Consider the following 27,737-nt stretch of genomic DNA (forward strand, 5'->3'; position numbering starts at 1 on the left):
TCAAGGGATCTGCCATTACTAACGGGTTTTCTTGTAAATTTCATGCTAGTGAAAGGTGCCAGACTGACAGTCTGGGAGAATGAAGCTTTTATGCACAGGACAACTACAGCCCTGGCAGAAAGTCATTCTTTTCTTCCGTTCTCGTTCTCCTTCTCCTTCCCTGAAGCTCTTGTTCCTTTCTAATCTTCCCATCCTTGCTGCATTTGGTCCCACATGGGAATAACCCAGCAGCCTCAGGGTGCACTCCTGCTTCACATCCTCTGTCCTAGCCACCAGGAGGCAGGCCACCTGGTTCTTTTATGTGAATCAAAGAGGTCTCGGGTCGGACTCCTCACTAGAATCAAGTTGATCAGCCTCTCTCTTTCCAATGGCCTTTTCTCACTGGCCTCATTCATCACTGACATACATCACATGTACCCAGGAAATCTAGAGGTGGAAGGCTCACTGGCTGTCACCAATCCGCTCAGCCATTTGGTTCCAGCTCCCAGGGATCGCTCTGTCCCATCCTTTCACTTGCTGCTGCACAAACTCAGCATGCAAGCTAGTTAGATTGTGCTGGCGAAGACACACTCTTCCAGCTGCCCTATTCTGAAGCACCAAAAGGCTCTGGAGACCTACTTGTAGCGCTCTTAAGAGGAAAGCCACTCCAGGCATTCACCAACACAACCAGCCCTTTCAGCTTGTTCCCTCGCTGCAGGCATGCCAGCCCTGCTGCAAAACCGTGGCACGCTGGAAGGGGATAAAGTCAACACAGCTCCCTGTGCTGGAGAATCTTCCTCTCCACTGCTGTCAGCACACGTACAGCAGCTTTGCAAACTGCAATAAGCATGGGCGGGGGGAATGGGAGGGAGTGAGAGAGACTTTACTGCAATGCAAGGCCCTTCACTTTTCATGCTTACGTAGCCTTTTCTCTGTCAGAGAGATAGCGTTCGGAGACAATGACGCAAGGACTTCCCATAATCCTTTGCCTGCAACATTCTGATCTGCTGATGTGGGGATGGTCCTGCCAAACACACACTGTTGCTTGGGCAGAAAAAGCACAGTCAAGGGGGGAAAGCCATCTTTCCCCATCTCTGGGAGTCCTGGCAGTGCCACACTACCCTTGGCCTGCCTTTGGGTGGTGGCTCTGCTCTTGAGGGATGCCAGGGGATTGAAAAAGATCCCAGCCTGCTAAGCCCTGACCGCTTAGCACCCCCAGACTCATAGGAATGAAACAGTCTGTGTGCTCTGGGTTGGGGGCATGGGGTAGAAGGTCATGATATGCAGAGCTGGACATTTGTCTCCCACCCCAATAACAATGTTTTAATAGACACACTATAAGGTAACGGGAGGAGCAGGGAAGGCTATACGTTCTGGATCCACCACACATACAGCAGCTCTCTCAAACCACAGGAAAGGTACACTAAGGATCAGACACACACACCACTATAACAGCCAAAAACGCAGAGTTATGGTAATCCTTTTCTTCCATTCTTCTGGCAGTCTCCTCAGAGAGAAACAAGGAGCATCCCCATCCCTGAGGATCAAACGGAACTATTTGCCCAGAGAGACTCATGTGTGGCCCTTAATACTTCACTAGCCTGGTGTCTTATTAACACTTCTTTGCTATTTACAGTTAATTTAGTGCTGCTGAAAGGTACTAAACGGATAGCGGAGACTGAGAGCTCCTATCACAGGGACAAACTGCCCCCGCCTAACCAGCCTGACATTGCCAAGAATCGCTGTGGCCCATTAAATCCTTGCCCTCTCTTAGGAGCATGTCAATAAAGGGGACCACACAGGCCCTGTTAATTAATGGACAGGTGCCCACTTCATATCACACTGAATTTCACTTCACAAAGGCAGTTAAAGAGCCACCAGCTGGTAACGCTTTCACTCGTTAATCTGCTCTAGATTTGAATGGATGATCTGGAGGCAAAATGCTTTGTATGCCATCACCTGTCCCCTGGACCATCCAATCCCTCTCTGCCATCCTCACATCCCCTAGTCTTTGTGGTTTGTACAGGCTGGGCAGGGCAGCCAGCTATCCAAAGAACCTGCCCTGATATATTCCCAGCAGTAGCTGTGCTTCTAGATCACTCAACATTCTAGAACAGCTCCTCCAGAGTGACAGGTGGGCATGACCTGGAGCAGAGCCCAGCTGAAATAGGCACAGCTCCTCCCCACAAAATCACTCTCGGAAAGAGGAGACATTTTGACTTAGCCTTGCAAAGAGTCATTTGCCATTGTTTTAGGAGAGCGCAGGCCAGCAGAATGCTCCTCACTCACACAGGGGTAACAGACATCCGTACAGAGGCTTTAAAAACTGGCCAGTTCAAAAATGGAGATTCCAGCTTTGCTCTGGAATGTATGCGCTGGCCTTGGCCTGAGCCAGGGAGATCTTCCACAGGGGAGTGAGAAACCCCAAGGAACAAAAGAAAACAACTTGATCTTCTGGTTCCATTGACATTACAGCTCATACCAAGGAGTGAAACAATCAGCTTTATATATGGCTTGATTAATCAGCTAGTGTGTACCCAAGCCTGCAGCCCAGGCTGGGACAAGGTAATTTGTTTTGCTGTGTAGTTAGACCCTAACTGCGCTTGCATAACCAGTTTGGCTGGTCCGCCCTGCTCCCAGCTGTCTGTGTGGTAACCTCCCAGAGTGCACTGCCCCATGTGTGTCTACTCTTGGTGCAGGGCCGCTGAAAAATCCCAGTGCTCAAAGTGGACTGAGGGACTTGGGCACCTAACCTCCCAAGGCATTATGGGTTAGCTGCCCAGATTTTCCCCGAATGCACTGAAACACAGTCAAGTAGTAGAGTCTGCGGAGATGCACAAACAGCCCCACATCCCATACTGAGAGAAAAGATGCTTTGTGGCCTTGTCTCGACTGTGTGTGACGTGACCACCGGGGAGGAAGGCCTAGCGACCTGGCTAAGCAAACAATTGTACTGCAGTGCTGTGAAGAGGGATGTGCTAACAGACTACATCCTCCGCTTAGAGGAGAGAAGAGAGCAGACAGACTGAAGTGCCCAGAAAGGAGCACAGGAAACCAAATCTGAAGGCTTCTACCATGCTTCTGTGAATCCACATCACCTCCTCTGACGGATGGGCCTGACAAGACTGGGGCTGCCCTGTGCCCACACAACACAGTGTTCTCTCTGTTGGGAAGAATCTAAACACCACCCTGGAGAAGTGCAGCCTTCCCACCACCCCGTCACCTCGTGAGCTAGGACCGAGGACTAGACTCTATTCAGAATGAGCTACTTAGGCTTACAACGAACACAAGGGAAGTACCGTAACAAGAAACCCTTACTTGGGCAATGCTGATGGCTGGGACTCCACTGGGGCAGCTGCTCCTGGTGGCTCTGAGGCTGCAGAACTGTCCACTGCTTCAGCTGTCTCCTCCGCTGCAGTGGGCTCTTGAGGCCTGGCGGCTGCCCCATCATCCGGGTCAGGGACGGGCTCTGCTGCCGAGCGGATCTCAATTTCCTGAGCCACAGCAGGCACTTTTGTCCTCTCCGCTGCCGCTTCCTCCTCCCTTTTCCTCATCTTCTCCACAAGCTCCCGCCGCCTCTCCTCGTCATCCTGACGGGCCAGGTGTTCAAAGTTCTTGAATGCCTGAAAGAGACAAAGCCAATCAAGCAAACAAGCAGGTAGCCAAGCCATCAATCCACAGCTAATATGCGTGTATCTCAGAAGCAGACGTGGTGCAGGGTTTCCACCTTGACACTAGAGGAACCGAGATTGGAAAAGAGACACTAGTTCAGTATAGCACTGCTTCTAACAGGAAACTGCTCTCAAAGGCAGGTGACAGAAAGCATGCCTGCCTAGAGCAGTGAGAGCTGACAGATTCTTTAGGTGACACAGAAATAAGCAAATGTATTCTTCCATTTCTCAAAAAGAAAAGGAGGACTTGTGGCACCTTAGAGACTAACCAATTTATTTGAGCATGAGCTTTCGTGAGCTACAGCTCACTTCATCGATGAAGTGAGCTGTAGCTCACGAAAGCTCATGCTCAAATAAATTGGTTAGTCTCTAAGGTGCCACAAGTCCTCCTTTTCTTTTTGCGAATACAGACTAACACGGCTGTTACTCTGAAACCTGTCATCTTCCATTTCTGCAGACTGTACCTAAGTAGGAAACCTCCAGTGGGGTCATTGCTCTGAGGCAGCTCACTGTGGCTCAAGTTACCCTGAGACACATACACCGTGCTCTCTCTCTCTCTCACATTACATTGGTTCTCTTTTTTTAATCTAAAATAGAAATAGGTTGGGTTTGCTTTGTGTGTGTGTAAAACAGAATGGGAGGCCACTGGGGGAGTGGCAGATCAGAAGAGAGGCCTAAGGAGGGACGATTAGATAAGCCAGCAGCTTCCAACCTGCTTCGTTCGTCTTCAGGTGCAATCTTGCCACTCCCCGACCCACTTGGTCTTGGCTACTTCTCCAATTGCATCACCTCACCCCAACCCTAACCCCACACTGGGTCCTCCCCTCCAAACTCCCCAGTTCACACGTTCACTGGGCTTTTGTTTTTAAATCCGTACCTGCTGCCTGATCAAGCTAGCAGAAAGCTGACGAAAGAAACACAGCAACAGTTCTAGAGGAGTCAGCAGTTCTGGGAATAGACACTGGACAGAGAAGCCAGGCTACAGGCGGGCTCAGTCCGAAGGGCAGAGCTCTCTCGAAAGGAGAGACATTGCCACCAGCAGCTCCTCTGGAGAAGCGTTAGGGCAAAGAGCACATTAGTGCAGCCACAGCCTGAAACCAGGCACTGCCGCTCCCAAAGAATCCCAGGGAATGATTCACATGTGCTATTCATAGAGACCCACCCGGCCAGCTGCATTTCAGTCATGAAACACAAACCAGCCCAAGGCAGAGCATTCAGAGACAAGGCTCAGACCGTGCCCTTTAAATCAGGACAGGACCCAAAATCCTGAGCTGAGAAGGGAGGGTGGCACCTCTGAACTGCTCTGCAGCACAGTATCATTGGGAGCAGTGTCTCGGCTCTGAATGCCCGTGGCTAGTGGAAAGAAACAGCATGTCCTGGAAGTGACTGAAGCCGGAGCCCAGAATGGCCTCTCTCTGGGGAAATCAAGATTTAGGCTACTGTGCAGTGGTTTGTTCTCACACAGTCATTAGACCTGAGCTACTCCTCGGGGGGAACCAGGACACAGTTTCTCATTTAGAAGATTCACATTCTCTCCTCAACAGGCCGTAACACTTACTGGTCTGTCACATCATCTGGCTGTTCCTTGTGCATAGCAACTTATCTACCTAATTGCTAGTACAGGCTGCAGAGTTCTCTAACGGGGTCTACAGGCACCCTCACCTTTGGGGCTCACAGGCTACAAGTCCAAGGACCATATCCTGCACGCACCTTGGGTCGCGCAGCACAAGCATGGGGAAGGCAAAGGGGGCTTTATATCACCTTTGCACGCACAGGATTCTGGGCTGCCCCTGAGGACAGCACAGCCCCTAACATGAGTTAGAACAACCCCAAGGTCAGCTCTAACTTACAGAAGTTGGCTACAATTGTTGATGGGCTTCTCTGAAGCTCTGAATTCTTGGAATGACTCCCCTTACCATCTCTGGCTACTAGCCAGCAGTCTCTTTTGGCAGGGGCAGCACATGGGGGTCGCATAAGCCCTGGACTGAGGATTTTGTCCCCTTTCTGCCATCAAAGCAGCGGTCCCCATAATGCAATGTTAAGCTGCAATGCAGGATGTTGGGACCCTAGATCTCCGCAGACCTCAGTTCTAGATCAAAAGCAACAGCAGCTGCGCTCTGCTTCATTTTCTGGAAAGCAGGGATGCCGCTCTAAACTTGCTGTGGTGAGAGAGGCAGCCCCATTAGGAGGGCAGAGAGGGAGTTGCTCTGACTCACTATTGCTGCTGGGCAGGGAAGCACAGAGCTACAGTCACAGGGCCTCCTTGTGCAGCCCACCATCACCAACCCTAGTATAAGCCCACTGCCTATGCGGTCCCTTCATGCTCCTTGGCTCCTCCCCCTCAGTACGTCCCTGTTTATTGAAACATGATCTGCAAAGGAAACAGTGGGTATGTGCTTTGTCCGCTTCTTTATGCTTCACGAAGCCCTGAAAAGCCACCTATTTACTCAAAAAGGGGAGTTACCTGGTTTTTTTAATGGTCTTTTTGAACATTAGAAATATCAGACATTGCCTTCCCTGGTTTTCCTGGAGAACTAATGAGATTACAACATCACAAGAGACTTGTAACCTAAGCAACTGAGAGGGAAAGGGATTGTTACTCAGACTGTTTAAAACTCTTTAGTTTGCCTCTATTTTTGTCTACACCAATTTAATGTAGACTCCTGCAAAACACTTGGAATGAATGCTCTCCTTGAAAACAACATCCTGTCCGTTCCACTGGGGGATGAGAAAACTCTCATGCCAGTTCTCTGCTCCTCTCTGCAGGTCACTTCCATGCTGCTTGCCTAAGGTCAGAGAGGGATGGGGTCTCCAGGACTGCAGCTCTGGAGTACCCAGCTCCAAGTAGAGAGAGCTTTCTCTAAAGCAAGGTGATTTCAAACTTTCCACAGCATCGCTAACTTGGCCACTTTGCAGCCTGGGTATTTTAAATTAGGGTCTGTGCCAGCATAGCGCATTTATGCCTTCACATAAACACCATACTAAATGGGGCTGTGTTTACTTCAAACGTGCTCTTCCAGATAAGGCACGCTTGCCCTGCACCTCACTGGAACACTATACAGTACTCAGCATTAAATTGTTAATTGAAAATGAATGCACGCGTGTAGCAGGCAATTTCCAGTTCCTTAAAACTTCATTATGATAAGAAATACTTAATATCTGACTCTTCTCTAGGTCCTTTTTTGAGTCGCAGAATCCTTTGCAAACATGCACGGAGACACACAACGTGCCTGTAAGGTAGATAATTAAGATCCTATTTTACACGGGGGAGGGAATCAACTTGTTCAAGATCACAAAGCAAGTCACTGACAGAGCCAAGAATACAGTTCCAAATCTCTTGACCTCTATCCCTCTGCTCCACCCACTAGACAACACTCCTTTCCATCTTACTTAGAACGGAATAGCCTTGGGTGAGGGAACTTTTACAGACTACTGATTTCTAAGACATCAAGCACACCTCTGTAATGCTGTATAAATAACAAACCTTTCAAACCAACTGGTAAATATTGACTCCTGATTGACTATGTATGCAGCAAAATTGATATTTAAAAATGTAAGCTACCAGTTTTTGAGGATAAAACAAACTAGACTGTAAAAAACAACCAGGTCTTCCCCCATCGAGCCATTTTTGAGTTTTAAGCATTCCAAAGAAAACCTTCTCCCAGATCCAAAAGGCTGAGGCCAAGCAGGGTGCGTTTCAACACAAAATGAGAGGGCTGAGAAGCTCCGAGTGAAAAGCAAGGCTTAGAAATAGAAAGCAAACACTGAAACCTGGAGGAGAAGTCTTCGACACCTCCCTCTCTGCCAAGCTATGGTCAAATCCACACGCTTTTCCCTCCAAAGTCTCTCTCAAATTCCCCCCTTCCTCTCTGTCAATATCACTCAGACTTCTCCTCTTGCCTTGACTACTGCAATCACTCCCTGTCAGGCATTTTTAACCACCAACTTTAACCCCTCCAGTGTGTGCAAAACATTGCTGTCAATATCCTCTCTCATGGACATTCCTCTGAGGAGGTCAGCTACCATGCGTCATTCCACTGGCTCCCCACTGTACTGTGCATCACATTCAAACTTCTTATCCTCTTCTATCATGCTGCCCTTGCCTACATCTCTGAAGTGCTCCTCCATGTGCCCTCTGCTCCAACAGCAGCACCAACCATGATCCTCCCTTCGTCTCTTGTCCCCAAACATATTTGCCCCGACACCTTTCTCCCCTCATTCCAATTCCTCCCGAAACATCATTTTTGATGTGGAACCTCTAAGACATGACAGGAGAGCAACGTAACCTGCAAATAACAAAGGAATTACACAATCAGCTCTTTACTGATCAACCTCACAATCATCCTCCCCTCTTCCCTTCACTCTCCATCCCCTTCGGGTGTTTATAGGGTTCACTTGTGCCATGGCACACGGACTGAACGCTCCCCAGAGCGAGGCCTGGGTCTTTATTTGCTTGTGGAGTGGCAAACATTTCTAGAAGGTTGCCAAACAAATAAAAAGAGTAACTCTACCCTTAGCTAGGGAGTCACCAGGCATGTGCAAACTACTCATGTAACATAGTTGGCCCCACTCAGACCCTGGTGTAAGAATGCCACTAACCACCACTATACATCATGAGAGCAACTGATGATGGCCTGGTCCACCGCTCCAAGACCTCAGGATGGCAGTGTCATGAACTACGGTTATACTCTGTGAGGGAAGCCGACCAGGATCTGTGCTCAGATGCTGGTGCGAGAGAGCCATTAATGCAAAGCCGTCCCCGCCCTTTGCGTTAATCCTGGCCTAACAGGGCAGAACTGCGCTGGTGAAGTTGCCCCGGGGAAGCTGGAGGTTCTGGCAGCTGGGATGGAGATGGTTGGGTCTGGGGCACTTCCAAAGGGGCGGGAGGCCATTTAGGACTTCGGCTGGATCTTTGTGCCCGGCTGATCCGCGAAACAGTTAACTTTAGCACGTATCCTGTCAGCGGACGGTTTCAGCATTCGCCCCCCCCCGCCCTGTTGCCAGGCATGGCCCAATTCGCATCTGCCCGAGCTCGCGTCTCGGGCTGCCTGCAGACTCGGGCAGACGTCAGCGACCAGCTCCCCGGACAGCCAGGAGGCTCGAGACGCCGGCCGGCCGGCCGCCGGGAACCCGGGACCACGGCTGCGCCCCGCAGCGCCCCGGCCGGCCTGGGGCCCCGGGTTACCTGGAGGGCCATGGTCTGCGCCGCCCCGGGCGGGAAGCCCAGCCGGTCGTCGGGCCGCCCCAGGAGGCGGTAGAAATCCGTCTTGCGGTAGAGGAAGCCGAAGAGGACGCCGAGGAACTCCCGGACGTTGCCCACGTGCTGCAGGATGCCCAGCAGCGCCTGGTCGTACATGTCGGTCATGGCAGGAGCCGGGTCCATGGCGGGGGGGGGGGGAGGGGAGCAGAGAGGCCTGGGCCGGGCCGGGCTGGGCCCCGCCGAGTCTCTAGGGCGCCGAGGGGGGAGGGGAGGGCTCCTCAGGGCCAGGCTCCTCCGCTGCCAGGGCAACCCAGCTTCCTCCCGCCAGGCACTTCCGGTCCCTGCCGGGACGGCTCCCGGCGGCTACTTCCGCTCGTGCCGCCCCGCTAAACGCTCCGGCCGGCAACCGCGGCCGTCGCCATAGAGACAAGCCTGGTGACCATAGAGATGGCGACGGCGAGCGAGAGAGCGCCGCCCCAGCGCGTGACGCATCTGGGCGCCATCTTGAGAGGCGGCGTCACGGTTCGATGCGCGGGAGGGGCGGGGTTCCCGCGATTCCCTGTCCGGGGCTGCCGCCGCTCTCTCGTGGGGGTGGGGGCGGGGCATGGTGAGGGGCTGGCCTGGGGGGGGCTGGACCAGAGGGTTTGGGGGGGTGTTGGGAGGGGGCTGGCGGCAGGGCATGGGGGGGCTGGACCAGAGGGTTTGGGGGGGGTGTTGGGAGGGGGCTGGCGGCAGGGCATGGGGGGGGCTGGACCAGAGGGTTTGGGGGGGGTGTTGGGAGGGGGCTGGCGGCAGGGCATGGGGGGGGCTGGACCAGAGGGTTTGGGGGGGGTGTTGGGAGGGGGCTGGCGGCAGGGCATGGGGGGGGCTGGACCAGAGGGTTTGCGGAGGATGTTGGATGCAGGGTTTTGGGAGGGGCTGGACTGGGGGGGTTGGGGGCAGGGGCTGGGGGGGCTGGACCAGAGGGTTTGGGGGTGGGGTGTTGGGAGGGGGCTGGCGGCAGGGCATGGGGGGGCTGGACCAGAGGGTTTGCGGGGGGTGTTGGATGCAGGGTTTTGGGAGGGGCTGGACTGGGGGGGTTGGGGGCAGGGCCTGGGGGGGCTGGACCAGAGGGTTTGGGGGTGGGGTGTTGGGAGGGGGCTGGCCCTATGTGCCCCCAGTTCCCCCCAATCACACCTGCCTCCCAACTTCACTCTCATTCTCTAAGGGTCATTACTCATCCCAGACTAGTCTGCCGCCAAGAGCCCTCCCCAATCTGGGGCAGCCTGTGCCCGAGTCCGCAGAGAGCCTGAAACAGTAGCACTGATACACGTCTCCTACCACGTCTGTCCCTGGATGGGTTGACTCAAACAAAACAAGGTCTATAGAAATGAGAACTCAGAATGGCTTTGGTGCTGGGAAATGCCTTTGAAACTTCATGTTTCCCCCTTTTGATTTATTTGCCCACAAAATTCTGCTGGGCTTGCTGCAGGGCAGGGCCCTAGGGGACACTACTCATGCTATACGAAACCCTACAGTCAAGAACCAGGCTTGAGCTCTACTCCTATGTGGACAGCGGGGTTGATGGTGAAAGGGAGGGCTGGAGTAGTAATGGCTTCTTTTTACATAGCACAGCTCTTCCCAGGACACAGAGATAGGAACTTCCCCATTCATCTCAATGTTAACTCAAACAAAAATCCCCAACGATGGGGGATTCCACACTGTTCAGCTAGAAGACCTTCCTCTTTCCACTGGGTCTCTGCACACTCTACATCTCCCTCCTGCAGCTTCCCTAGGGGTACCTCAACAGCTGGGCTGGTTCCCACCCAGCCACACCTACCCTGGCCTTCCCTGCCGTTCTGCTCAGCACCCTGCTAAGACCCCACCACGTTGGCTTTATCTAGCCTCCTAGGCTGCCCCCAGACTGTTAAGGCAAGGAGGAGTTGGCTTAGCTATAATGGAGGCAACACTGTGATCCTGTGCAGTGACACAGGGTCCTCAATGACAGGGAGGCCCCCAAAATGCAGGACAAATCTGACAACCTGCCCCTGAGTCCCAGCTGGTGATGCAGCAGGGCTCAGGCAGGCCCGTTGCCTGCATGCTGTGGCCCTACATGGCTCCTAGAAGTGGCTGGCTGCTTGCACATCTCTGCCTGCCCCTGGTGGGGGTGCTCATATGCGGAAGGGGTGGCTCTTCTGGGTACAGCTCACCACCCCATGGTTAGGGTTCCTATGGGTAGGACACTTGGAGTTAGGTTTCAGGTTCCTAGTGGATGGTGAGTTGTGGGAGTTAGGGTTACCTGTGGGTAGGGCTCCCCTCCCTAGGGTTTAGGTTCCTGGGTGTTGGGCTCCCTGCTTTAGGATTAAAACAAGCCTAAATACATCTTCACATAATGCACAGACAAACTGTGGCACTTGTTGCCAGGGGAAACTGTGGAGGCTGAAAGTATAACTGGGTTTAAAAAAAAAATTAGATACTTTCATGGAGGACAGGTCCATCAATGTCTATTAGACAAGATGGTCAGGTATACAACCCCATGCTCTGGTTGTCCCTAAACCTCTGACTGCCAGAAGGTGGGACTAGAAATGAGTGGGGTGGATTCTGTTCTGTTAATTGCCTCTGAAGCATCTGGCACTGGCCACTGTTGGAAGACAAGACACTGGGATAGATGGACCCCTGCTCTGACTGAGCCTGGCTGTTCTCATGGATTTAAGGCACCTTTTTTTGAACATTTTTGTCTTTGTGGACATGGGCCCTGAAACAGGAGTGCCAGAACAGAGGGGGCTAGAAGGCCATGCCCCTATCGCTTTTAGAAGCGGGAGGGCTATGCCCTCCCTCTTTACTGGCTGTAAGGGCAAGTGATGAGGGGAGGGAGAGGAGTAAGCAGGGGCAGGGCCTCAGAGGGGAAGAGGTGGTGTTGGGGAGGGCCACAGTTTGGGCACCAGTGTGCCCTCCCCCACTTTTAGGGAGCTTCCCCATCTCCTGCATGGAGAGATCTGACCTTGTAAGGGAGCCTGCTATACCTGTGCCACTGAGATAAAGGAAACCTTGGCAGGTGCCAGAGGAAGCGGAGGGACTACAAACCTATCCCCCCTTGGTGCAGGATGCATGTTACTGCACCTGTCAGAGTCCCATTAGAGTTTCCTCAATACTACTGGGGAAGAAAGTGAGCCAGATTCTCACCTGACTTATCCTAGTGTAAAACTGGAATAAATTTATTCCAGTTTTACACTGGTGTGTGCAAGATCAGAAATTGGTCAATAAGTATGTTTACAACAGTGGCTCAAACTTTACACTGGTGACCCTTTCACATAGCAAACCTCTGAGTGAGGCCCTCCCTCAAATTAAAAAAACACTTATATATTTAACACCATTATAAATGCTGGAGGCAAAGCAGGATTTGGTGTGGAGGTTGACAGTCACAACCCCTCATGTAATAACCTCAACCCCCTGAGGGGTCCTGACTCCAAGTTTGGGAACCTCTGGTTTACAAGTCTAACAAAATTCTGAGTTAAGCCAGTGGTTTTTACACTGGGTATGTCTATATTGCACTTAAACCCATAGCTGACCCATCAACTGACTCAGGCTTATGGGCTGTTTAATTGTGGTGTAGATTGTTCAGGTGTGGGCTGGAGCCTGAGCCCTAGAACCCTCCTGCTCAAGCCCAAATATCTACACTGCAATTAAACAGCCAGAGCTCAAGTCTGGTACCTTGAACAGTGGCAAAACAAAGTACCAAACTTGAACAATGGCGGAGAGATGCGAGCTGTGCCTGCAGGGGGTGGGCATATTTGCCATTTCACTGCTCTGTGCAGAGACAAGACTCTGGCAGGTCCTACTCCAACATTATTGTCCTGAAGCTAGGCTAGCTGCCCATGGCCCATGCTCTCAGAGACAGCTCTAGAGCTTGTCAAGAGGCCAGTTATAGTCTCCCCCTGGGAAGTTCCCTCAAAGTTCAGTTTGAGTAGAACCAAGGCACTTTTGGTAGTAGTGTGTGGATTTTCACCCACCCCTTTGAAAATGGAAAAGTTTTTAGCAAGAGAAAGGCTGTAGTGTTTGAAAAGGCCCTTTTTGTGAAAAGGGTTAAATGGAAAGAGCTGAACCAGGTCTAATTGCTCCCTATGCCAGCAAAGAGTCCAGCCCCTACAGTGCTTCCCCAAGGGTGGAGGAGATACAGCCACCTCCCCTGGTCTAAGAGCCCAGCTGTCCTTCCTCCAAGGGCCACCAACCCAGCTGTCAGATACTCAAGCATCCCAGGGTGCTGGCCTGTGGGACATCTGCTCAAGTTGATCAGGGTTTGATCAGTCCAATCCCATGGAAGACTCTGGACCATTTTGCACTTTAAAACCTTTATTTAGTTTGTTGCTCATTTCACTTTTTGTATAAAGCAATCAGCTTGTCACAGCCTCCCTGACACTCTGCCACACAGACAGACAGGTCATCAATGCCAACATCACTCCCTGCATCTGGGCCAATGACGCCTTCCACCATAACCTGCAGGAGGAGAGAGATTTCACTAGATTGTGGCTTTGAGTTGGGCTCCATGAGTGCCAACAGCAGGAAGTGTTACAGTTTATGGCACATACCTAGTTCCTGCAGCCTTCTCTGCTGGGGATTCATAGATAATGCACACAGGTGGGAAGGGGAAGGCTCTATGGAGAGAACTGTTCCCCATCTCCAAGTCTACTCTGGACACAGCCTTACCCCCTTAAAGCTACCAAGCATCATCCTGAAGAGCCTCCTGATCACCAGCACACTGTTTCCTCCCTCCTCACCCAGAGAGGGGGAAATAGAATAGCTGAGACTTAAGACCAACCCAAAGGGACTCTCACCTGCAGCTTCTGTGACTCTGAGGCCTCCACGCCTACTTGATGCCAGTCTGTGCCCTGCTGCCCCTCAGCAGACCAGATTCTGTGCCACTCAGGGGCATCTGCCAACTTGATGTAGATGTTTATTGTGCCTGGTGAGAATTCAAGCAATTAGTGCCAACAGGATATAAACACAAACCAAACATGGTCCCTGTCCCCTCCCTAAAGCTCCCTGCAGATGAGTTTATGGGCTACTTTGGTTCATGGCAGTAGTCACTTCCACCATGTTGTAGCTCAGACAAACTGAGCGTTTTGCTAGCATTAATGGTCACCACTAGACATACCATGCGCTTACACTGAAGGCGTGTGCATGGTGGCTTCCTAGATCACTGGGGGTTCTCAAATTTCATTGCACTGTGACCATCTGACAATTGAGATTACTACATGACCCCGGGGGAAGGGGGGGAGAAGGGAGGGAGAAGAGACCAAAGCTTCAGTCCCGGGGGAGGGCCCTGTAACCTGAGCCCTGCCACCCAAGGTTGAAGCTGAAGTCTGAGCCCCCCTGCAAGGCTGCAGCCCTTGGGCTTTGACCCCAGGTGGTGGGGCTCAGGCTTTGGCCGTGGGCCCCAGCAAGTCTAATGCCAGCCCTGGAAACCCCATAAAAAAAGTCACGACCCACTTTGGGGTCCTGACCCAGAGTTTGAAAACCACTGATCTAGACACAGGCTTAGGCCTCTGGGGGAGTTTTTCCAAAGGCCTAATACGGGAAGCATCTGTTACATGGGGGTTAAGGCTCCAAACAAAGCCATGCTGAGCACAGCCCTGAATTCAGGGGCCAGTCCTGCCCCACCTCCTTTCCCCAGCTGGGAGCCCTCAGACAGTATTGGTATTGCCAGAATGCTGTAGAGCATGTGCTCATTAAGACCGAGCTTACTGCTGCTGTATTTAGTCAGTCTTCCATGCTCTCAAGCCTGGTCAGAGGCACAAAGCCAAGCTTACCCATGGCAGAGCCCAGTGGGCTGTACCAGAAGTGGATGCATCCAATCCTATGCAGGATGGGGCTGATTAGAGAAGTCTTTTGTCCTGTGGTTTGCTTGGCAGAAGGGGACTTCAGGGAGATGTAACCACCTGGAAGATGACAAGTTGAATCAAATGTAGTAATCCTCCCCGATTGCCCCGCCCCTGTTTAGGGAATTTCTTCCTGTCATGGTAGCAAGCAGACAGGTCAGGTGTAAGCACATGTATGCGAGACTGAACAAGGTACATGGGAGAGCTGGTAATTCAACCAAGTATGGGATTAAGGGTTTTGTAACACAGAAGTGACAATTTGCATCCTCCTCCAAATGGCTTTAGGGTTAGGCTTTCAGGTGTCTAGTTCCTGGTTTGTGGTGGGCTGAGTATATGAATACTATGGAATACCTCTCCAAATAGAATGGAGAACACCCATGGAGGGAGTCTGTCTACATTAGCGCTGCTTGCTCCCAAGTTTTGGGTATTAAGTGACCTGCAAAGAAAGTTTGGGGATGGCTCATGCCTTGCATTTCTTTAGGATGCATGAAAGCTTCCAAACTTAGAATTGGAATACCAACTCTGCTCATCACTGATCTTTGGTGGTTTTGCCAGGGGCTCTCTGGGAAAGTCTCAGGAGTTGGACGCCACACCTTGCTTTCTAATGTGTGGTCTCATTCAGACTTCCTTTCTCCAAATGGGAGTCAGTGGATAGTTGGGTTACTTGACTCTAGGGTTTTGTTAGAGTCCCTTCTCCCATTGCTCAGCTTCCACTCTTGCAAAAAAATCACTGCAAGGACTGGGGTGAGACTATGCCTGAGTTGTACCAGCTACTTTGGTCCTTGTGGGCCTATAGCCAGGTGCAAAGCCGAGCACTTCCAGCCCTCATACAAGAGGGAGCTTTCCCTTGCAATACGAGCTTTCCCTGTGATCAGCCAAGCAGTGCTGGTCAGAGGGCAACATGCTTAATCTGCCATGGCTCCTTTCCTCCTGCTGAGCAGGCTACCAGTCACCAGAAGGGGAGGCTGCCAGGCAGCAGATGCCAGTCTGTCCCAATGCAGACCCCCCTGGTATTAGGCTCTATGACTCAGCTGATAAAGGCTTCATGTCTTGATGTGGTACCTGGCCTGCTCCCCACAAGGGCTGGTTAACCATGTCACTCCTGGATCCCACAGGGCAGATAGTGACTCCCACCCCACTGCTCAGAGAGGGGCCGAGAGAGCAGAACTTACCTCTGGAGGGAGAATAATGGGTTTCTTCAGAGAGGTTGCCAATTGCTGTTCTAGCAGAAGGTCTCTCCCCAGCAAGTATCCAGTCAAAGTCATCAGTATCACTCTGCTGCCAGCTACACAGGTCCTTCTCAAAGTCACAGACCTGCCAGCCAGGCGGCACTGTAGCCTTCTGAGCCGGTAGATTTTGGTGTGCATGTTTACCAGAGCCAGACTGCGGAGGAGCTGCAATAGGTTTGTCCATGGCAGGGGATGCTGGTGCCTGCACGGCTTTGGCAGAAAGCAGGAATGGAGTCTGGCTAGTTGCCTTTTCCCTGCCTGCGAAGAGAAGCTCTCTAGGTCTGAAGAGCCCATGCTTATGGTCAGGAGTGGAATCAGAGGTACTGGTCTCAAGCCCCCAAGGAACACTCCTGATCTCTTTTGCAGCTGGATAGAATCCAGTGACAGGGGACGTTTGAAACTCTGGCAACAGGGCATGCTGCTTTTGGAATGCTTCTAGAACCTTTGCCCTTAGTTTTTCTAGACTGTTTGAAAACAGGGGACTCTGCATTTTTTGGTGTCCATGGGTCAGAGTAATCACTTCGAGGTCTGGATTGCTGTCATGGGGCAGGGCTGGACTTTCCTCTGTATCTGGCAAGGACCTCTTGCCAACAAGGTGTAGGAGCTCTGGGTCCACTGCAAACAGGTTACTGGGGTGCTTTTGAAAAGCTTGTTTCAGTTGTGTCACTTTTATGCCATGTGCTTCTTTAGAGCCTGGGGTTGGCATCACTCCTGCTGCAGAGCAGGTGGTAGTGTTCTCTCTGTGAACCTGTGCTTGTGGGGTTGACAGTTCACCATTGGCCAGTTTGGTGGCGTTGAGAGCCCATTTTTCAGACAGACTGGAGTGCTGTTCTAGGGCAGAGATTTCATTTCCCAGATCCCAGTGACCCGCTGGTGTTACGCCTCCATCAGCAGAGAGAGTGTATTTCCCACCATTACCCCCTGCTGGTGGGCTTGCAGTTTGGGTCTCAAGGGAAGATCCAATATATGTAGGTTCCACTTCTCCAGGTGGAATTCCTCCAAGAGGAGATGGAGCGCCAGACTCAAATGGAGTCTTCACAGGCACTGTGGAAGCCAGTGAAGTTTGGTTGTAAGGAGGCCACACAACGGGACTGGCATGAGTTGTGTCACTTCCTGCAGAAGACATGCTTCCAATAGGAGAATGGGTATAGGCTTGTTCTCCATTTTTCTTTCTATAGCCACCTGTGGCTGTGTACCCCCTCTCACTTGGGCTGCTAGGGGTCTCAGCAGCCTTCACTGTGGTAGAATAAGACTGTCCTGTGGCTTCAGTTCCTGCAGATGGAGTCCTTGCTGTTGGAATTAGTTCCCTGGTCTCACCTGGGAGTATGGTTTGAGTCTCTGTACTGTTGCTGGGAATAAAGTTCCCAGCTTCTGTTGCTTCAGCCCCTGGAAAGCGAGCTCTCTCTGCAGGTGTAGAAGAGCCAAGCAGCTGGGCTAGTGAAACTTCTGCAGTTCCCAGCTCAGTTTGACCTGTCAAAGCTTCCATACCAAGTGCTGTCTTGGGAGAAGATGCCATGTAAGTCTCATTTTCTGCAGACCGTGTTGTTTCTATGGAGAAAAGAGAGGGTTTTCCACTGCCTCTCTTTTTGTGGAAGACACTGACCTCTAGTCTCTGTGTTGGGGTCTCAGGAGACTGCATGGATACAGTCTTTGTAAAAAACCCTAGTAGTTTTGACGCTTCTGTTTCTGCGGGTTGTGTCCCTTCTGGGGCCTTAGGGTTTTGGCCATATTCTTCCCTGTGGAGGATCATGGCAGGTGTTTCTTGGCTGCTTAGAGTTTCTATTTGAAGTTCGGTTGGGCTGAAAGTTTGGTGTGGTGAAGCCTGCCACAGTGAGGTGCCCTCTGCAAGATCAAACCAGTGGGTCACTGCTTCTAGGGAAGGCCCCCCACCCCTTGAAGTTAGACTGGTTTGGGTTGCGTTAGTTGTGGGTTTGCCTGTTCCCCGTTCAGGGTGACTGGTGGGCCAGTTCTCAGGAAGCATCTGCTCATTTACTTGTGTCGACTGCACTTGCTCAGCTGTTTCAGCGCTTAGGGTGCCTGAAGGTGGAGGCTGGGTAGTAGACAGGCCACCTTCCTCTTGATGACTACTAGTTTCTTCCTTTATTGCCACCTCTCTTAGACTAGCCGTCTTATTTTCAAGAGCCTCCAGCGGCAGCATCACCCTGGTGGAACGCACGACTTCAGTAGTTGTGTCTGCAATGGGAGTTCCCTCTTTGGTGGGAGGGAGGTTTGGGGCTCCGGCCTGAGTTGATGTGGTGCCTCTCCCATGTGGGCTGAGGGATTGGGTCTCCTGAACAAGGGTTCTCTGCCCTCTGTGTTCCGACTCCCTTGTTACAGGCCACGTGCCAGCAGGGGTGGCAGCGTAGGGGTGTCCTCCCTTTCTCTGTTCATGGCTGCTTGTGGCTTCTTGCCCATTCACCTCAGTTGAGGTGCCGAGAACAGGTGCGGTGTTGTGGAGTCTAGCACCCATGGTTGTAGTCTTTGCTGTCCCAGTGCTTGGGTTTGTTTCCAGAGGTGCCCAAGGCCCCAGCGAGGGCTTTACATGGGTGGCTTTAGTTCCCTCTGCAGGAATGGACACCCTACCCTGCTTTCTGGGGCTCTTCTGGGCTTCTTTCAGCCCCAACACAGCTCGGGTAGTGGGTTTGGTCGGAGCCTCCAGGAATGGTCTGTACACCACTTCAGTCATTGGCGAGTTAGTTTCTTCGGTTGTCGGACAAGCTTTCCTTTGGCTGAACGGGATAGTCATCGTTGCCAACTCCAGGCGGCTGATGGTTTGGGTCTCAAGACGCCCTGTGGCGGACGTTACTTTTGAAGGTTCCACGTGTCTCTCAACTGCTGCTGGCATTCCAGTGGGAGTCAGCCTAGACATTTCTCCTCTGCCCCCTTTTCTGAGGCTGCTTGGGGCTTCTCTTGTACCCACCACCTCAACGGCATTAGTGGTTTGAGTCCCAAGTGCCTCTGAAAAGGGGGCCAAGCCTTCTGTTTCAGTGTCCACAGGTAGCATTCCCTCCATTGCAGGGGCAGCATGCTGCTCTCTACCTTCTGTTCCTCGCACGTGTGTTGCTATCCCCATCCCTTCATCCCCTGTTGCTTTTGTAGCCAGCACCATTTTACAAGACTGTTCAGTTCCTGCAGGCGAACTCTCCCTAGCAAGAGCATGACTGTACTCGCTACCTTTCTTCTGATGGCTTTCAGCCTCCTGTACTCCCCTTTCAACTGGGCGGCTTGTCCTGCTCTCTTCTAGAGGTTGGAGGTTGGTAGTTCTTGTTGAGGGAGCTCTCTCGACAGCCAAGATACTTGGTGCAACCTCCTCTCCATCGAGGCTTGTGGCAGGTGTTGCTCTGTAGCTCCTAAGCTTGTTTGACTCAGGGGAGGCAGGAGTCAGTTGTGGAGGGACCAGAGAGGTCTCCTCCCTAGCAGGATGAGCCCCTGTGGCCTGTTCTGTTCTTAGGGACAGCATAGCAGGAGCACTGGTACCTGTCTGTGCTTGGTGCAGCTGCCAGGTCTCAGTAAGGAGTGGAGATTCTTCTGTGGTTGTCACCAATTCAGTAGATTTCATTCCCAGAAATGGCTGGGTTTGTTTCCAGAGGAACAGGCCTTTCCTGAGCCTACTTCCCTGAAGGAGCATGGCTTTGCTCTTGAGAGATGGCTCCACTTCTCGGGACTCTATTCTTCCTGCAGAAGGGACTGTAGGGCTGGGTCTTCTTCCTTCCTTTTTGGGCTCACCTCTGAATCCATGGGCTCCCATCTCAGTTCTGCTGCTGGATATGGACAATCTCAGCTGGTTTCCAGCTTCAGTGCCGATTGTTGGGTTGCCAGGTTCCTCAGGGACCATTACATATGTGGGTTCAGTTGCAGCCAGTGAAATTCTCTCTATGGAGTGAGCTGTGTGACTGACCCATCTGCTTCTCTTTCTAGGGGTGATTATTGCTTCCTGAACACCCATTTCAGCTGAGTTGGTTGTTGAAGTCTCTGGAGGGAATGTTACTTCTGGGGCTTCACTCAGTGCAGGGGAGGTTCTCTCTACTGGAGAGCCATGTTCTTCAGCTTCCAATCCACTGCCAGTCGTTTCCACAAGCCCTGGCTCAGCAGTATCCTCCAAAGAGGTTCTTTTAGTCGAATGCTCTGCATTCAATGGGCTTGTCTTTGGGAACCAAGTCATTTGCTTTCTATACCCTACTTGGGCTATGGGTTCCCAGGTGAGAATAGAGTGAGTGGTTGGTGTCTCAGGAGTGTTCACAGCTTCCGATGGGTTGGCTGTGGGAAAGCTTGTTCTTTCTATGTGGGTAGAGTGAGGTGGCTGAGCTAATGACGCTTCTGTAATTTGTAGCTCAGTTACAGGACTCTCTGAAGTTTCCATGGCAGAAGGGGTCATGTAAGTTGTGTTTTCTGCAGGCAGTGTTGTTCCCATGGGGAGAGGGAAGGTTTTTCCTTTAGCCTCCTCTGATCTATGTGTAGGGGTCTCAGAAGCTTGAGTGGATAGAGCTTTTGTAGAATGGCACAGCTCACATGCAGACATGGAAGCTGTAGGAATCCCTTCCAGGGGTGTCAGGCTTTCCCCAGAACTCACAGCTGCATGCATTTGTTGCTTACTTGAAGTTTTGAGTCTTCGTTCAATTGAGCCAAAAGTCTGAGGTGAAGCCTGCAGCTGTGAGGGTCCCTCTGTAGGATATACTGCTTTGGTGGGCTCTGTTTGTAAGGATAGACTGGTATTTTTTATACCAGTTTGGGCTTTGTTAGTTGTGGGTTCAGTATGGACAGGGGTCAGTTTCTCAGGAATTGTCAGCTTAGGCATTTCTATAGATGGCACCAGTGCAGTCCTTGGTCTTGACTGTGGAGGAGTAAGTGTGACTAGTCCTACCTCCATCCTGTAACTGACACGGTGTTCCTTTATCTCCACCTCAGGTAGGCTGGCAGACTCCGGCGACTCGATAATCTGGGTAGAATACAGCTTTTCTGTAGCTCTGCTCATTGGAAAGAGAGTTGCCTCCCTTGTTCCAGAAGAGCTAAATTGGTCTTTAGCTTCTGTCCAAGCAGGCGAGACTCCTGTAGTTACCCTCTCACTTGGTCTGCTGGCTTGAGCCACTGGAGTTCCCAGGCCTGACACTTCCCTTGTCGGACATTCCATGAACCGAAATTCAGTTGCTGTGGAGGAGGCTGACACAGAAGCAGGTGTATAGGTTAGTCCTCTCCTTCTGTTTGGAGGAATGTTACTGGCTTCTTGTACCCCCATCTCCGGTGAGCTTCTGGTGGACAAGGTAGCTTGGTTTCTAGCCTCACTTCTTGTGGCTTCTGTAGGTTGTGCCTTGGATGGGTTTGTTATTGGGTTTTCAGAAGCCCCCAGAGAGGGCGTTGTGTATGTGGGTGATGTTCCTCCAACAGGAAATAATGTATCAATGTGCACCCTCTCTTTATTTCTGTAGTTGGTTTTAGTTGCTTGCATGCCAATCTCAGCTGGTTCAGAGGCTTGGGAGCCCCAATCCACTGGAAGGGTCTCTGTTTCTGTAGCACACTTAGCTAGTTTCACTTTGGTCACTGGAAAGTAAGTCCCTTCTGGTACACTAGGAGAGCCATCTCGGTAGCTGGCTTTGACTTTTGTGGCTGCTACAAATCCCAGTTCGGTTTGGGTCTCCATGGAGGTGGTAGCTTTTGTAGGAGGTGCTAGATAGGAGGTTTCAATTCCTGATGAAGGCAAGGCTGTATCTTTTTTCTGCCTAGTTGTGGTCCCCTGCACGCCTATTTCCACTGGGTAAATTGTGTGGTTCTGAACCATCTCAAAGGAGGTAGTTAATGATGTAGGTTGCATCTCTTCTGTGGGCTCAGTCTCTGTAATGCCACTGGTAGGAATGGCAAGGGTGCTTTGCTCATGACTCCCTGGGCTGTATACCTGGCTGCTTGCAGGCTGGTTTCCCTGCTTAGTTGGGCTGCTAGTCCAGTTCTGTACAGGGGGTCGCAGAGAAGTCTGCTCTGTAGCATACCTCACAGTGAGAGTGTCTGTTTCTGCAGATGGAGTCTCCCAAGTTGGGGCAGACCTGGTCCTGGTGGTTATGGATTTGGCACTCAGCAGACTGGCTAGGTTAGTGGTCCTTTTCTCAGTGCTGGTTGGATGTGGGGTTTCTGTGACACTTACTTGCTCAGTGGGCGTTGGTCCCAGAGATAGAGATACTGCTGTATAGGTCCCTAAACTCTCCTCTGAGGGGCTAGTGATCTCTGCTGTGGCCAACTCAGTTTGAATCTCCAGAGACTGTGTTTGGTTTGAAGACAAGGTCACCACTCCAACTTCAGTTGCTGGAGAGGGCCCCTTCTGTGCCATATAGGTAGAGTGATAGGCCAGTTCTGTTCCTTGGATGCTTGTAGTCTCTGCTATTCCCACATCACTTGGCCTGGTGCCCCTGGTCTCCACAGGGGCAACTCTAGCAGGAGATACCAGTTCTGGGAATTTAAGCCCTGTAAGAGCATCTGTAGGAATTTCAGTAGTATCTAGTCCCTCCACTGCCTTCCCATGGTGATTTGTCACTTCAGAGAGCCAAGCAAGTCCTAAAGGAGGGGCCAGTACTGTAGTAAAGTCAGGCTCTTTAATGGATTCCGTTCCCAGGAGTGAAGTTTCCTCTGTAGGAATCAGAGGTTTCCTCTCAGCACCTATAGTCCCCATTTCCATGTGAGGTGGAGGGGACTTCCCAGTAGCCTCCAGATAAGTCATGCCATGGGTAGACAGCCTTGTAGGTTCAAATGTCTCTGACTCCATTATGGGGTGTTCAGCCAGTGAGACACTTAGGCCTTCACTCTCCATTGGAGTTCTGCCCATGAGCTCCTCTGTCCCTGCTCTGGGTGCACTTGTCGTTTGTCTCGTGGGCCTCCTTGCAGATTGGACTGTTTCAGGGGGTTTGGTTCCTGGAGAGGAGGCTCCTGCAGTGGGAGAGGGGGTGGATACTTTGATTTCCCCTTCTGTTGGGCAAGGTTCCAGCTCATTCGAGAGGAAGTCCGTTATAGTCTCTTGGGTGGTACTTTCTGTTGGGCTTTCTGGAAAGAGAAAAGTTTGGAGCAGAGATCCATTCATGTACCTACATTGTCTCAACTGGGTCATGTTAAGCTATGCAACATGCCAAGGATGGCTGCAGTATACTCTAATGCCAAGTGCATGTTACTAGTTCTATAAGAGGGGCTTGTTATGCAGTATCTGTTCTGTAGAGAATTAGCCACCCTAATCTTAATCCATGCCCCCCATTTTGATGTGGGCCCTGTTCCTGTACCCCTCTTCCCCTTCAGGCCACCTCCCCAAACCTAGCTGTTCCCACAGGTGAGAACCCACTCCCCAGGCCCTTACAAAGGGGTTTGTGCCCAAGTGCTTTGAAGCATTACTGCCCCCAATGCACTATGCCCCTCCCCCAGGGGAAGCCCTTTTGGGTAAGCACTGCACAGAAGGCACCCAGCTCCTCCCTACCTGGTTCTGTCAGAGTCGGAGAACATTTGTAGAGTTTGTTGACTCTGGCAATGTCCGAACTGCTCAGATTCCACCTCTGTCCAAGAGCAACATGAGGATCGGAGAGTGGTATGATGGTGGGCAAGCCTGTCATACTAAAGGCATACCTAGAATTAAGAAGTGAGGAATAATTTGTCAGGAGGCCAAGTAATCCATGGAGAAGCAGAGATGTCCCAAGCAGGCAAGGTAACTGGAGAGGTGGTTAGAAGCTTCCCTATCCTGTCTGGTGGTGAGAAGCATCTACCTAGACTCATTCTCCTTTTGTTCTTGAAGGATGCACTATTCCTGGCTTGGATTGAGAGGCGGCTCCCTCCCAAGCACCACCCATTCATGACTGATATACCACTTGCAGCAGAGAGAATATGACTGACTGACATGCTTTGATAGCAGCGAGATAGCTAGCAATGTTAGTCATTGGGCACCCAAGTCAACATCTCTGATGAATGGGGCAGTTTGCCCCTCAGCTATTTTGGGCTCTCTGCAAACTCAGGCAGGCACCACTGTATTGGTTTATAGTCCTTCCACGTTTAAGAGTGATTTCTATTTGCATCCTTGAGAGCTGAGAACTGAAGTTCTGGAGAACAAGCCGGCAGCCTTGGGAGCGCTGCCAATGGCCTGACTCCACCTCGTGCTTGTATGGTGCTTACCTGCCATAGTGCAGGACTGAGGAATAGTCATAATTCACCAACATGTTGCTATTCCAGGATTTCATGAAGTTAATTTCAAAGCCTGTAAGGCAAGAGGCGTGTAACAGATCTACTCCAACAGCCTAAAACCCCAGCCTCAGGGAGAATTGACTGGGACTTGCAGTACCCTCTGTACAGCAGCACTTGGACAGTGCAACAGTGATGCCCTTCCAATTGCAGCTCTTCTGGTCCCTCATGGAAGAGAGCAGTGGGATGCAGTTAAATTTGCATTACATACTTCTGCCCCACACACACTGACTGCTTGGCATCTCCATCTAGATAGTCCCTCCTGGTCTGTTAGAATAAGCATCTCCCCTCCCCCCCCCCCATCTAAGTGGCTTTGCTTCTTAATGAAAGGGGCTTTAAAGTCCAGCATCTCCTACTGATGTGCAGAACAAAAATTCCAAAGTCTGGAAATACATGTACTCCCACCCAGATGAAACTGGAGTTTATTTCTACATGCAATAGCACCATCCTACACTGGAGATCCCAGGTGTCCAGCAGTGGGAGCTTGGGCTGTGTTAGTGGGGTGAGAAGGGGACTCCCTCTGTTTTCCCCAAAGGAATACATTTGATCAGCTATGGAGGTAGAGAGTGGAGACAGGCTCCTTCCAACTTCTGCAATATCTTTCTCCAAGTCACTGGTTGCTTTCAGGAGAGCTCATCCGGAATGGTGAGACTTGGGCAGCAGAGGGGACAGGGGACTTACCAGTCAAGATTTCATTCCAGGAGATGCTAATGTACTTGTCCCGGTCAGCCCTGGAGTGCTCATGCCAGAAACCCACCACATGCATGAGTTCGTGCAGAGTCACCCCTTTCCCCCTTCTGAGGCAAGCAGGTGCTAGGGAGACCACCTGCATCCCACCAGTGCGTCCAACGCTGGAGAAGCACCTAGTGTGAACCAGAGACAGATGTTCAGGGAAGGGGAGGGGGGCCACCCTGCCAAGCAGAACAGCCCCTGCAACATGACTAAGGCAGCAAAGGTGTAGTTTAGTCTTGCAACCAAGGGCTGAACTCAGCCCATCCATGGAGCTTCCACAGTTCCAATCAGGAACTGCACTGATTTGGTTATACCAGTGTAAATCCACCCAAGGGCATGATCTGGCCCTCAGTTCCCACTCTGGACTTCAGGCAGGTCCAGTTTGAGAGCTCCTAGCATCTCTACAAGCCAGAAGGGGTAGTGCCAAGCTAGAGACTGTCCTGGCATTGGAGAAGTTGCCCCATCTGACAGCTTTGCCATTCAGCTCAGTAGGAGTTCTGCAGACCCAACTCAGAGCAGACAGCCACCTCCACCCCATCCATGGGACCTGCTGGGGTTGCCAGCTTGCTCTGTCACATGGCTGGCAAGCTCTTCACCCAAGAGCTTGGGAGGTCACATGAGCAGAAACAGACTGCTGAGGGCTCCTGTGCTGGGGAGAAGAGATGAGACTCGAGTTCCTAGGACTGCAGGGGTCCCCTGTTCAAGCCCTGCTGAATGTGAATGCTTCCAGCCTGTTGGATGGGCTGCTCTCTCTCACCTGGGAGAAGAGGGATGTTACACTGGCTAGGAGCATCATGGCCCCCTCCAGAGGATAAGAGGGGCTGTAGAAGTAGGAGGAGCTCATGTTTGGGTGCTAAAGGGCCCAGGTGAAGTTCTTGCTGCTGACTAGCAAGGGGTTGCAGTACTGCACCAATGAGTTTCTGCTAGTTCTCTCCAGCAGAGAGAAAGTTCAGTGCTGCTCCCCAGCTTCTTAGGAGGAGCTGGGGCTTGCTTCAGGAATTTTACTGAAGGGGGAAAAAAAAAAATCAAACTTCAGATGAGGGGTTGATAATACCAGCCAGAGAGGAGTTTGCATAGGCAGCCTAGGACAACCACAAGGTAAAGCCTGGATGAGTGAGCAGGAAGCAAGCGCAGGGGTTTTTCTGCACTACCGTGGAGGCAGTTAATAAGTTACCCGCTCAGGTTCAGTACTAACCCAGCCATCGGCATGATGGAGACAAAATCTCTCTGGTACGAGTATGGGACAAACTTGACGCATGTGAACTTTGCGAAGTCTGCAAATGCTTCCTTGAGGATCTTCACACTAGGCTTGTCTGGGGGAAGGAGAGAGGTGCTTCAGTGTCATGTCCTCTAGAGGACTCCCCTGCATCACCACATCCCATCTGAGCCGTGGAGCTCCAGCCCTACCAGCTTCCCCACTAGTGGTTCCAGTCAGGTGACAGGGGCAGCGTAATGCCACATAAAACAGACAAGTGGTTCAACACCAGGTGACCATTTCCAGCATTCAGCTTTGTGGCTAGTGGGACACGCAGGGTTCCTGGAGGGACAGGAGCTCTCTGGAACTGGTGACCCAAGCCACCTCTGAACTGGTGTAGGAAGTCTGATAAGTCAGTGATTAGTCCCTAATGAAACCCCTTCCATAGAGGGCCAGGCAGCGCAAGTCTGTGTTCCTACTGGATGGGAGAGAAACCACAGCCAGATGGGCAAGGAGGTTACTTTGTTCTGGGCTTTCAGGACTGTAGTGCTAAAGGCCAGCTGTTGCTTGTTATAGGCACCTTTCTGCGCTCCAGGGATTCTCCTGGAGGTCTCTATCTAGTGCTGGTCATCCCGGACCTGGAACCTGCCCTCCAGGAAAGGGCTTCTGAGCACTAGACGCCACCTACCGTATTTGTAGGAGATTATGTAGGGAATTTGGACAGTTCCTCTTCTCTTTGGCCATTTTGGGCTTGCAGATGAAAACACTCTGAAAGGACTCTGGAGCAGGAGAAGAGAAACATGCTGGTTTGGTGGGCAGGTGTCCATAGGCTTGGACTCTCCAACCATTAGCCCCACTGAGACCAGAGGAACCTGCCAAGTTTGAGTGTGCCCCCTCCTATGTTCCTCCCTGAACACCTATTACCAGCTAGTCAAGTTTAGTCAGTGGCTGCCACATAATACAATTTAACTGTACTAGCTGCTGCAAGCTGCACATACTGGGAACAGAGGGAAAGGACAGAGTGAACCACAAGGAGAAGCAATCTCATGTCTTCTACATTGAGAGACCCCCCGTACTGCTGCTGTGTTCACATTGTGAAGTGGTTATTGTGTTTTAGTCCCATCACATACACACCATTGCAGCTCATATGGCTGCAGCTCACATGAATCAGGTCCTTGGAGCTGAACACTGCTCCAGCCAGAATCTGATGGGAGAAGTATTGATAAGCCCTGAAGTCACAGAAATGTAGGGTTGTAAGGGACCTCTATAGGTCATCCAGTCTAGACCACCTGTCACAGGTGTTCACATAACCTGTTCTTAACCTCCAATGACAATGCACTGACCTACGGTTTGGCACATCAGTAGGGGTCCCCATCCTTGATCCAGTTCTGCCACCTCTGTCAGCAGCACCCTGCTCAGGGTTAGAGGCCTGCCAACAGATATGGCCTCATGATCCTGCCTTGTTAACCATCCCTCCTCCAAATGGATTCACCCCTCACCCCCTGGAGGGTCACTCACCACCTTGATGATGTCCCCCTCCAGCAGGAAGCTGCTTTCCGGTGCTTCTGGAGGAATGAGCTCTGGAAGGAGGAGAATCCCCATCATTTGAATCACCCCATGCTTCGGGGGCAGGGACCTCACCTGCTTGCATCACCAGGTGAGCAGCCAGCCCAGAGTCTGAAC

General features: G+C 51.6%; 2 protein-coding genes across 2 annotated transcripts in view; both read right to left on the reverse strand.

The window, feature by feature from the left end:
* The window catches only part of NUDCD3 (NudC domain containing 3), a 61,960-nt gene extending 52,734 nt beyond the window's left edge, over positions 1-9,226 (reverse strand). The window contains exons 1-2 of the mRNA XM_073324770.1: positions 8,836-9,226; positions 3,298-3,602 (exon numbers count right to left, since the gene is read on the reverse strand). Of these exons, the coding sequence (XP_073180871.1) occupies positions 3,298-3,602; positions 8,836-9,033 (503 nt within the window). The 5' untranslated portion in view covers positions 9,034-9,226. The remainder of the gene's footprint in view (positions 1-3,297; positions 3,603-8,835) is intronic.
* Positions 9,227-15,475: 6,249 nt separating this feature from the next.
* Positions 15,476-27,656, reverse strand: ASTL (astacin like metalloendopeptidase). Its single transcript, XM_073324756.1, has 8 exons — positions 27,573-27,656; positions 26,743-26,833; positions 26,055-26,172; positions 24,809-24,990; positions 24,062-24,143; positions 23,376-23,521; positions 15,878-16,144; positions 15,476-15,570 (listed from the first exon to the last, which is right to left on the reverse strand). The coding sequence occupies exons 1-8, from the start codon at positions 27,654-27,656 to the stop codon at positions 15,476-15,478; spliced, it is 1,065 nt and encodes a 354-aa protein (XP_073180857.1).
* Positions 27,657-27,737: the final 81 nt, after the last annotated feature.

This window comes from Lepidochelys kempii, chromosome 26 (assembly GCF_965140265.1).
Source record: "Lepidochelys kempii isolate rLepKem1 chromosome 26, rLepKem1.hap2, whole genome shotgun sequence".
Classification (NCBI taxonomy): domain Eukaryota; kingdom Metazoa; phylum Chordata; order Testudines; family Cheloniidae; genus Lepidochelys; species Lepidochelys kempii.